The sequence below is a fragment of the Chionomys nivalis genome, chromosome 14 (assembly GCF_950005125.1).
Source record: "Chionomys nivalis chromosome 14, mChiNiv1.1, whole genome shotgun sequence".
Classification (NCBI taxonomy): domain Eukaryota; kingdom Metazoa; phylum Chordata; class Mammalia; order Rodentia; family Cricetidae; genus Chionomys; species Chionomys nivalis.
The window spans coordinates 68263413-68275823 of record NC_080099.1 but is presented as its reverse complement, the minus strand read 5'-3'; the positions used below and the strand labels follow the sequence as shown (position 1 = coordinate 68275823).

Genomic DNA, 12411 nt, shown 5'->3' with positions numbered 1-12411 from the left:
CTGGATGTCTGGTACTTCAGCAATAGAACAGATGTCACACACAACTGTGAGACACATGGGAGAAAAACAGACCCAGCCTTTGCCTTCCATAAATGTTCTGGGTAATCTAGTAATTTTCCACTTTTGTGACACAAATGACATTAAGATTAAATCATGGATCTGTTTTTTAAGAAAGTACCACCACACACGCAATCATCCCCAATAAAACTCACCTTATAAATTCTGATTTAGATATTTCACTAATACAAAACAAATATTATTCAAACACATAAGGAATACTTAAATTAAATGTACTTCAGTAAATTCATTCTCCAAACCTTCTAAACACCACACACACACACTTCATTTCCCCGGCAAACTACTACTGAAACAAGGTCTTGAGATGAACCCTAATTTTTGAGGCAGTTTGCTTAAAGACCTGAGGACCCCTGGTTGAAGACTGACCTCAGCATTACACGTGACCAGTTCACACAGTGATGCTTCTTAGACAATCAGGTTTATATACTGTAACACAATGAGAAAGACCACCTGACCTCTTAGAAAGGTGACCAGCTAAAAATGTTTTAGGCTGTTAATATGGAAACTAACCTGACATGCAAGAATGCAAAATGGCTACTATGCTACCTTATTTGCCTCCTACAATAATATAACTGATAATTGTAAGATGAAAATTATTTTTGCACTAAAATTATTTTTAGTCATGAAAGCTGAGAGAAGATCATACTGGAAAAATCTTAACTTTAGAGACATAAAAAGCTCACAACCTGTCATTTTCATGATTATACTGTGCAAATTTTAATTGGGTAAGCTTTAAAAACATCAAGAACATAATTGTTTTTTATGTCTGTGCAGCAGATTAAATCTCAGTGTAGGCAAGCTTCTATCTCAGAACAAGCCCATAAATCTTGTGATCCTGAAGACACCATCAAGATTGCTGTAAGTCAGGCTATTTGCTTATAAACACTTGTTTACCTGGAAGAGCCTCCTACTCTGTCCCTCCCAAACCTGTGTTCAAGGTATTACTTCTCTAAGTGTCGCATGTCCTAATATTAGTTTCCCCAACTGGAAAATACATATATTAATTCCAAATCATAGTTCAAATGTCATTCTCCTACGAAGCCTTCTTTAAAGATTTATGTTGGGTTTGATGACAACACCAATGAATGCATTTGTCACTCCACCTTGCTATTCATATACACTCTTACCACACAGCCTACCTGGTGAGCTATTTCTGATCTACACATGTTCACACACATGCACACACATAAACACACACACACTGAGAATTAAAGTAATTTTTCAATCTGACTTTACTACCAGATCAGAATCAAATGAACTCCTCACAAAAACAGTATTCTTTCCTAAAAGTAATAAAATGAGACATACAAATAAAAAATATCTTTTAAAAAATATCTGTATAAAATTGTAACTTGAAAAAAACCAAGAAATATGACAATATACATGACCCAAGAATATAAATTTATCTACTGTCTCAAATTAAGATGTTAGTTTCAACATCAAAGCCAAGGATGTGTCAGCAACACTGCATAGAGGAATGGGGACGGGAGATGGAGTCACTTTACTGAAGGATTGTCAGGAGCCATGTCCCCCCCCCCAAATTATTATAGGGAGCATTGCCCTGAGAATTGCAGGGCTCCACTTCCCAACTGTATTGAGAATTGTTTTATTGACAAAGCCTTTCCCACACCCAAATTGTCTGTTAATAGAGAGCTATCTGTTGGCGGAACCCATCTCACATTCCAAACTATCTAGAGAACTAGGTGTGTCAACTCGTGACTTCCTTGTCAGGAGCCATGTCCCCCCAAAATTATAGGAATCACCGCCGTGAGGAGTTTTGCAGAGGGCTTCACTTCCCAATTGTATTGAGAATAGTTTTATTGACAAAGCCTATCCCACACCCAAATTAACTGTTAACAGAGAGCTATCTGTTAATGGAACCCGCCTCACATTCCAAACTATCTAGAGAACTAGGTGTGTCAACTTGTGACCTGACCGATCGTAACCTCTTGGCCTACGTAAGGGGCATGGACCACGTGGCAAGATCCCGTGCCCCGGCCCCCCAAGCTCCTCATCCAGGGGCTATATAAGCTGTAACCATGACTCTAATAAACGGAGGCTTCGACAAATATGCTTAGCCTCATTCCTCTTATCAGCCCATGTCTTTCAGGTGGTACCTCTCCGTGACTCTGGAATAACTGACCAGCCAGGTGGGTTACAGACCCTAGACAGAGTAACCCGTCAAGGCGGTCTACACTTCCTGACCAAGGAATCATGACCTGACTGATCGTAACCTCCTGGCCAACGACCTCATGACCGGCTTGGACCACACGGCAAGATCCCGTGCCCCAGCCCCCCAAGCTCCTCATCCAGGGGCTATATAAGCTGCAACCATGACTCTAATAAAGGGAGGCTTTGACAAATCCGCCTAGCCTCCTTCCTCTCATCAGCCCATGTCTTTCAGGTGGTACCTCTCCGTGACCCTGGAATAACTGACCAGCCAGGCGGGTTACAGCTCCTAGACTGAGTAACTTGCTAAGGTGGTCTACAAAGGATCTTAACGTGGATTTGTACAGCATGCACTTCCTAATGAATTCTTTCAACATACATCGGAATGTTCTATGTATTGGTATCTGTTTATTATGTGTATGTAATTCACACTAATTGAACTAAAGACTTATATATGTATATATATATATATATATATATCTCAAAGTACAGTATTAATGGGTTAAATAATAACTTACCAATGATGTGATAAAACTCAGAAGAACAAACAAATAAATCATTCTTTAAAAATGTTAGCTCTCCAGCTATTATGGAGCAATTATGGATTGGGGAGAACTGACCTGAATCTTAAAGAACAGTAACAACACTGTTGACCGAAGTTTCTGTCCCACCCGGTCCTGCAGTTCAGTCCCAGAGAAATACACAGAGGTCTACATTAATTAAAACTGCTTGGCCTAGTATCTCAGGCTTCTTATTAACTCTTACAACTTATCCCATAATTCTTGTCGGTGTTAGCCATGTGGCTTGGTACCTTTTTCGGCAAGGCAGTCACATCTTGCTTGCTCTGTGTCTGGATTTTTCTTTGTTGACTGTGGACGAACTCTTTCCTGTTCCCAGGATTCTACCGTTCTTCTTGCCCCATCTATACTTCCTGACTGGCTACTGGCCAATAAGTGTTTGTTTAAAATACAAGTGACAGGGTATAGCACAGCACTCCTCCCCCCCTTTTTTAAAACAAGAACTCTGAATCAAATCTACTTTGGTTAGCTTTTCTCCTGACCATTATCCATGACAACTTGTAACCAACATTCTAAACAAAGGCAAACATACAAAATCCATTTTCGGGGGAACACGGGTGTAGTTTTCCAGGCTACTTCCTGCTGGTTGGGGGCACTGATAATCTTATGGGGACCTAAAGAAAATTTTGAATTACAGTCAAGTCCTGACTGGAAAATTTTGTGAAAAATCATCTCAGCTAACAGTCTTAAACTGTTCTGAATGTAGAACTCAGAGGAAACTCCAACAGAAGTCCTCTGAAATGTTGGATCATCTGGCCCATCTGCTCCTATTGGAGATTCTTCATGGGATCTTCCTTGGTCAAACCTGATTTTTCTTAGCCCAGAATGAATCCACAGCCTCTCATGTCCTGTGGAAACAAAAACAAAACCTCTTCTCCAAAATAACATACCTTTTGACTTAAATTTTTGAAGTCAAGGCATTTTCAAAATACGAATGTTGGATTAATCAGCAGCATTTATAAACAAATGTCTTTTAGCAGCTGTTGTTCCTTCCTCAGCCATCATACAATTCAAAGACAACACAATAACATACAGTATCCAAACTCTCTGTGTATTTTTCATCTTTACATGGCTTTATTTTAAACTCTATTTCTTTTAATTTTTGACATTTTGAGACAGGGTTTCTCTGTGTATCTTTGGCTGTCCTGGAACTCATTCTATAGACCAGACTGTCCTTGAAATCACAGAGATCTGCCTGCCTCTGCCTCCCAAGTGCTGGGATTAAAGGTGTGTGCCACCACACCTTGAATTCACAGAGATCTGGCCTGCCTCTGCCTCCCAAGTGTTGGGATTAAAGGTGTATGCCACCACACCCAACTACTCTCTTTTTTTTCCTTTTTACTTTTAAGGACTTTATGCTTTTTCTTTTCTCTCCCAAGCCTACAGATATTTTTAAACACACTGTAAACCTCTTAGAGGTTTTCTTCATCTGAGTCTATCTTTACTGTGGATCTCTTTTTCTGACCATATGAGTCTTTAATTTGCTAAGCAATATGGCTAGTATTAAAGCTGTGGCTTTGATGGCTGGATCCAGCCCATTCCTTAGCTTTTTTTTCTTTTTCTTTTTTTGGTTTTTCAAGACAGGGTTTCTCTGTGGTTTTGGAGCCTGTCCTGGAACTAGCTCTTGTAGACCAGGCTGGTCTCGAACTCACAGAGATCTGCCTGCCTCTGCCTCCCAAGTGCTGGGATTAAAGGCGTGCGCCACCACCGCCCGGCCTTAGCTTTTTTTCTGATAGTCTAGTCTCATGGCAGAAGTACTGGCTGGAGCCATGTTTATTGCGACAACTCTATGGCATTTCAAGGTCCCTGACACCACCAAGAAGCACACTGTTGGCAATTCATAAACACCATTTAAGTGTTTGGTGGCAGGGCCTCTTAAAAGAGCTGCAAGGTTTTGCAGTAATGCTGAGTCAGGAAGCCTCTCTTAAATGAAAGCACTTACCTCTAGCATACAAAGCCCACCTGAGAAAATGATACAATCAAGAAGCTGTGCTTAACTCTATTTTTTTCTGTCTAGAATAACTTCCCAAGCTCTCTCAGACTTTTAAATAAATTTGGTCAACCCCACGTAGGTATTGTCTGTGTGGGACAATAGTCTGTACCCTGTCACTTGTATTTTAAACAAATGCTGATTGGCCAGTTGCCAGGCAGAAAGTATAGGTGGGGCAACCAGGCAGGAAGTAGAGGCGGGGCAAGAGGAATAGGAGAATCCTGGGAACAGGAAAGAGTCCGTCTGTAGTCGACACAAAGGAAGCCAGACACAGAGCAAGTAACATGTAACTGCCTCACCAAAAAAGGTACTAAGCCACGTGACTAACACAGACAAGAATTATGGGCTAATATAAGTTATAAGAGTTAATAAGAAGCCTGAGCTACTAGGCCAAGCAGTTTATAATTAATGTAGACCTCTGTGTATTTCTATGGGGCTGAAAGACTGAAGGACCTGGTGGGACAGAAACCTCTGTCAACACAACACTGTTGCTAAATGCCAAGCTGTATGAAACACCCTATGGAAAACGCTGTCCTAGAGAAGACAGAGCTGCAGTAAGGTCAAGGCAACTCTGGAGAGGTACAGGATTTCGCATACCATTTATTGAGCAGAAGCTATGCAGAAGGCACCATTCGAGGGGCTGAGATGAAGGTTTAAGAAGAGCATGTGTCTTGTGCTTTTCTCTTTTTATATTCTGGTTTGTTTGGAGTTTTTGTTTGCTTTCTAAAGGGAGAGAAATAAAGGGAGTCTCCCACCCTTTCTTGGGTGGGTAAGGGAGGAGCTGAGAAGAGATGTTGGGGGAAAACCATGATCAGAATATATTGCATTAAAAACTTTACAAAAAAGAAGATATTTATTTGTGAGTTATAAAAGTAATATTTATTTCACAAAGAAAGTTCTACAGAAAAAAAGAATGACAGAAAGCCTTTGTCTTTGCAAAACTTGTATACAGAAAGGAAAAAGCCCCTTGCAGATTTTAGAATGCACGAAGAAAAGGTGAACAGGAGAAAGAATGAATCATGTTTCAAAATTTTGTTTTTAAAAAATTGATTCTTTTCCAGGAACCCAGCAGCCAGCAGAACTATGGCCACGTATTTTGAATTCTTTAACTAATAACGGTGAAATGAAGCAGTTAAAGTTCATTTTAATCCAACTGAATAGAAACTCTCAGAGTTAGTAATTGGCTTGCATAGCTCCTGACTGCCATTGTGAGAACAGAACTGAAATAAACAGTAATTAGGGCAGAGCCATGACCGAGAGCCCCGCCTGTGGGCAGGTCCAGGAGACATCCTGGTAAGGTCTGGGCCACAAAGAATAAAGTGACGATGTGTCAACGTGAGAGGCTGAGCCACATTTAAAAACACCATATGCTGTCCTCCTGACTGCTACAGACTTCGGCAGAAGTAGGGCACATTAGGTCATCTAGTTATACAGGCACACTGCTCACCTGCTGGCCTCCTTCCCAAGCCTGCTGCCTCAAAGTCAGCCTGAAGCAAGGGGGAAGCTGTCTCCAGTGGCTACCTAATGGAGCTTACTACAGGCAACCCTGTGACCCATGCTGTTCCTTGATCTTCCTGTCTTCTCTAAAAGTGTAGACCCGCCGAGAGGGGGAACACACACACAACTATAAAAGATTGCTTAGGCTCTGAAGGGAGAATGTGCAAAGTAACTTGGAAACATCCAACAAGGACACTGAGGCTAGTCTTAGACGTCGGGAAAAGTGGGAAAGCACATAGAAGAAGATGGGGAAGAACTCCCAACTCACGCCTTGTGATCAGCATATGCTAAGAGAACCTGACACACAGGAAAAGTTCATGTTGCTGAACAGGGGACAAAGAAGGAAGAGAAAGAGAGAACACTATTAAAGTAAGTAGACTGAGGCCATAGTCTGTCAACTCAGACTTCACAACACACCCTTCAGGCACTGAGGCTCAGGCAAGGCTGAACAGGCCTAATCACAAGGGACATCTCTAACTGCCCTGAGGAGTATTCCACCGAGACACAGAGAGAAAACACTGCCGGGCTTTGTGGGAAAGACAGCTCCAGTGAGCAGCAGAGTAATGAAGCGTTGATGGGACAGTGTTGTGGGGTGCGGAGGAAATGACAACAGACACGCAGGGAAAAGAGCAGCTACAGGTACAGGTTTAGGAAGCTGTGTGGTGATACATTTTTTTGAGAAGCAAAACAGAAAGATTGTGGGAATGAATAAAGAAAAGACTTTGGGTTGACCAAAAATAATGCAATTCTAAAAATTGTAGGCTGGAAACTGTCAAGCGTACCCTGCTTTGAATTTCTAGAACAGGTAACGTGGAGTTGAATTGCTCAATTAGAGCAGCAAAGTTGGCAGACTGGATTGGCAAAAGGTGATCATCTGCCCAACCCTACCAATGAAGACGCCAACTAGAATAGCAACAGCAATGTAACAGGCAGCAGAGCTCAAAAGGGGACCCACAGATAAGGAAAGTCAAGGCTGATCTTGCAGGATATAGTGGAAGGGTAAGGAAAGTGGGTGTTAAACAACATGAACCCGAGGACTGACAAGACATGTGGGGCACCCTGAGGCACTCCCTCTATGCTGGCTAGTTTTGATGTCAACTGACACAGGCTAGAGTCATTTCGGCAGAGAGCAGCTCAACTGAGAAGAGCACTCCGTAAGACTGGTCTATAGGCAAGTCGGCGGGGCAAGTGTCATCTCTGGGCAGGTGGTCTTGGGAACTAGAAGCAAGTAGGCTGAGCAAGTCATGGGAGAGCAAGACAGTAAAAAACATCCCTCTGCATCAGCCCCTGCCTCCAGGTTTCTGCCCTGTTTGAGTTTCTGTCCTGACTTCCTCTCTTGATGGACAATGATGCAGACATGTAAGAGAAATAAACCCTTCCTCTCCAGCATACTATGAGCATGGTGTTTTATCACAGCATAGAAATCATACCAAGATACCTTCCTAAATCAAGAGTGTAAACCCTTGTAAATACACACACTGTGGGGCAGGGTCATGGTAGAAAGTATTCTCTGGGATCCGACAAGAAAGAAGGGCACGTTCCTACTGTTTCTACCTACTTGGTGGGTGGAGTCAGAATGATTGAGATTCAACACCTGTGAATCATCTAGTTATGAAATCCCAATTTCAAAACATCAGCCAGGATACAGAAGAACCTTTGTAACCTCAACAGGGATAGAAGGTTACTTTGAAGGGACACCCTAGCAGGAACCAGTTAAAACATAAACCGTTAAAGATCTCAAATGAAGATACAATCCAGGGAAGTGATGTTCTGTAGACCCAAGAGTTAGCTGCCCCTTCAAAGACTAGGAACAGGCTTTCCACGTTGGTTCTTTTATGTCAGCTAAGGCTCTTTAAAGAAACTCATGAAACAGCTATAATCACTACTGTGGCTCATTCTTCTAGGTGACCTAGAGAAATTTGACTCGTAATGCCAGAGTCTCTGCCCACAGCAGAAGTGCATCTCCCAGATTTCTCTCTGCACTAAGTATGTAAAACAGAAACACAAACATAAACAGAGCATGCTCAGAAATGTGCCCACCCCTACCCATGCATTCCTATACGAGCATGTGAGGGTCTCCTGATAAACACTCTCTGTGCAAACAATGCTAGTGCTCTCCTTACTCAAGCATAAACCTCTACTCTGGTTGTGCTACATGGGTCTGTGCACTCACCAAGACGCAAACCCATTTTATCCTGTTACAGAGGGAACAAAGATAAACCTCTGGTCTACTTCTCCCATCCTCTCCACCCATCCCTTGAGAGGCCCTCCTTTTTGCTGACTCCATCAGAGGTCCAAGTCAAAGCAGATCTCGGTAATGGAATTTGCTCTACAAGGCATGGAAGAATGGGTGTGGGGGAGTACATCAGCACAGGCGCAAAAGACAGCATCATCCAATATTTTTAAAAGCAGTGTTATCAAAATGAGAAATGGAAGCTGGTGAGATGGCGCAGTGATCAGAGGGCTCAGTGGTTAGAGGCCTCAGTGGTCAGATGGCTCAGTGGTTAGAGGGCTTAGTGGGTAGAGGTACCTGAGGCCAATCCTGACAACCCGAGTGCCATGCCCCTGGACTCACTTGAAGTAAGGAAAGAATTGACTCCTATAAGTTGTCCTCTGCCCTTCACACACATGCTATGGCACAAACAAACAGGCATGGTGCACACACAAAGTCTAAAATGTGCAGTCACAAAAACTGACAGGGTCAAGAGTGGGGGTCTAGAGTAATTCATCTTTTCTCTCTCTTCTTACCTTTGGCCACATCACACTCCTTAATCATCTTGAGAAAGTTGTAAATTTCCTTATCTAGTCTCTGTTGACATGTTTGTGCTCTCTGAAAGAAAAAAAAAGGCAAAATTAAAACAAACCAATAAGAACTTTCAAAATTATTTATGAATTAATGTTTCTATCAAAACTTGCAATTCAGATACATAATAGACACCATACAACTGCATGAAATCACAATACTCTCTCATTACACCATGCATACGTGAAGTTAATTTCTTTGATTTGCTAAATATGAATAAATTCCCAAAAAAATTACAAAATGCATTTCTCAAGGATACATTTTAAAACTGTATTTTGTTTTTTCAAAAAACCCAGATGGCCCTAACATTTGGAAATCACAGCTAATCTTTCATTTAGCATTTCACACACACGCTGCCACCACCCGCACCATCAGACCAAGCAGCACCTTTCCCTAACTAAGTTAAAGCTCAGGAAAATAAGGTAAAGTCAATTATGGAGCGCAGTCTTCCTTGAAGTTTTAAGTCCTCCATAGTAAGATCCCTACAAGCGAAAAGTGGATGTGAAAATCCATCCTCTAACTCATATCCCAGCCGCGAGCAGACAAAGAGCACAGTGCAAATCACTGTCGATTTTAGGCTGGCTTTATACAGCAGGAGGAATAAGCAAGAAAACCATACTGGAATTGCTTGGCTGTGTAATTGAAAATACTTATTCTGCGAACCAGGACTTTGTAAATATAAGAATCACTACTGTGGGCAGAGTGATGGGCTCAGTTTCCTTACTCTGTATTCGTAATCTCAACTGGCCAAACACAAAACATTTGCCTATTTAAAATTAAACTAGTATAGCTGTGCACAAGGTGACACAGGTAAGTACTCTTTTCTCCTATTCCACTTTATAAATGTTTTAGCGCTTATACAGCTCAAGCCAACTGCAGCAGAATTATTCATGGGACCGCATTAGTGACAGGCAGTGTTCTCCTTTCAATGTGTTTTGAGACTCCTAATAACATCTAAATATAACACAGGTTCACTTATTTATCAAGAAAGGAATGCTTATACTCTGTAATTTAAAATCCTATAAAGAGAGAGCTAATTTGCTGATCATTTTTCAGACAGTGCCTGTGAATTCGGGTTGAAAGATGGGAAGTCGCTCTAGAAACACTCACCGCAACTAAATGCATTACTCTTGACTTATTAATAGAAGGCCATTCTTGCACTATGCACGTTAGTATTCCTGCTCACGGCCAAGTCAATGCCACTGCTTACTCATTTCCTTTCCACGGTGCAAGCCGTCTAAGGAAGCACGGGCTCCAACTGCAGACTCGAGATCTGATGCTCAGCACAGCTCCCGGGTTATAACTAGGACCTCACCCCCCCACAGTGCCATCTATAAAATCTGGAGTCACATGCCTCTTCACTTAGCATATTTACATCAAAGCTTTTTAAAAAACAAAAACAAAGCAAAACAAAAAAAACTTCTTTATTTACTTTTTGGAAGTTGCACATCATGCACCCAATTCCGTTCAACTCCTGGTTTACCCACCCCCCACCCCCTCCACTCCCCCCACCCCGCTTTCCCCTCATCCCTGCCACACCCCACCCACAAAAGGAAATAGATCAAAGTAAGCAATCAAGCAAAAAAAAAAAAAAACAAAACAAACAAACAAACAAATTTTCTTTCCTGTCTCTCCAACACCTCTTCATTCATCCTGGTGGCAATGGAGGCTTCAGCGTGCTGTATCAGACGCCTCTCTGTCCCGTTAGTTTTACTGACAAATGTTCATTACAATGAGTCCTGGTGTGGTTCAAGGTCTCTGGTTTCCGGTCCACTATCATCACTGGAGCCTAACCGGAACTCCTCTGGGATATCCTGTGGCTGCCGCTAGTCCTGGAGAGCTTGGGGGTATCATTCCACAGGACTAGTCTTCACCAGCTCCAGCAGGTCCTAGATGAGGTAGATGCTAGGATGGGTCAACCAAAGACCAGGCTGTGGGCCTGGGTGGTAGCCAAGCTGGTCAGTCCAGGCCCCCGGAGCCCCCTACTTGGGCAAGTAGTTGGAGTCAGTTCCCCTACATGCATGCCCTCAGGGCTGGTTCACCCCGGCCTGCCGTGAGGGGTGGGGGCCATCTCTCCAACATGCAGGGGACAGTTCTCTTGCTGTAGTGTCCAGCAAGAGGCAAGACCAGCTTTCTCAGGGTTAGCAAAGGGTGTGGTTGGCTCAGCGTGGCCCTTTGATTTCATTTCACATGGTTCCTAGGGCCTCCTGAGGTGACACGGGCCACAGAAATCCACACAGCCGTAGCTGGGCCATGGACCCAGAAATAGGCCTTAGCAGCAGCTTGGGCCTAGTAGACATCCTGGCTCTGGGTGGAGAGACTGGTCACTCAAGTGGGAATGGTTGTGGCCCTAACCTTGGACCTCTATATAACCTTTGGTGGCAATGCAGGACCCAGACTTCAGCACAGACCCCAGCCATGGTAGAACCATGGACTCTGACATGGTTCTCCACAATGGCTGGGTCTGGATGTCACCACTGACTGCCCCAGTGGCAGTATGGACCTGAGACACCAACATGGCCCTTGATCTCTGGTGTCTGCACAGCCTTCAATGTAAGAGATGCACTGGACAGCAGCACAGACCCTGGCTGTAGTAGGCCATCTGATCCGGACGTCATCATGACCTCATGTAGCAGGGCAGGCCACTCAGATCTGGATGCTTCCTGGCCCTTGGACACTAACCTGCGCTCAGGTGGCTGATCGGACCCTGAGCATTCTCATGGCTCTTGGTGGCAACAGGTGCCCCACATGTCAATCCAGACCCTGGCTGCTATAGGGCCACGGACCCTGACATGGCCTCAGCAGCAGCCTGGGCTCAGATGATGCCATGACCCTGGGTGGCAGGGTAGTCCACGTATATGTGTATGGCCCTTGCTGTGACGTGGTCCTCAGATAGCAACAAGAGCTACAGTCTCTGGTCCAGATCCCAGGCCTCTGTATTGACCCTAGTGGCAACCCGGGCTACAGACTTCAACAGACTATGGCTGAAGCTGGGTCACGAACCCAGACATGGCCTCAGGCAGCAGCTCAGCCTGGTCACCATCCTAACGCCCAGTGGTAGCCCCAGCAACTAGGATCAGGATGGCTCTGGTAGAGGTATGGCCCTGTACTGAGTGCAGGTACTAAGAGAGACCAGAAGAGGGCACTGGGTTCCCTAGAGCTGGCATTACAAGGCATGAATGCTAGGACCTAGATTGGTCCTCTAAAAGAACAGCAAGTGTTCTCAACCTCTGAGCTCCCTCTCCAGCCCCTACTTTCTAAGTTTGATGTAATTCTAAATATTCTGGTGGATGTTA

The 12411-nt window shown here is 43.6% G+C and overlaps 1 protein-coding gene across 1 annotated transcript in view; it reads right to left on the bottom strand.

Annotated features, from left to right (window-relative positions):
• Osbpl1a (oxysterol binding protein like 1A) overlaps positions 1-12411 on the bottom strand; it is a 191436-nt gene that overhangs the window by 114871 nt on the left and 64154 nt on the right. The window contains exon 14 of the mRNA XM_057789364.1: positions 9061-9142. Coding sequence (XP_057645347.1) covers positions 9061-9142 — 82 coding nt within the window. The remainder of the gene's footprint in view (positions 1-9060; positions 9143-12411) is intronic.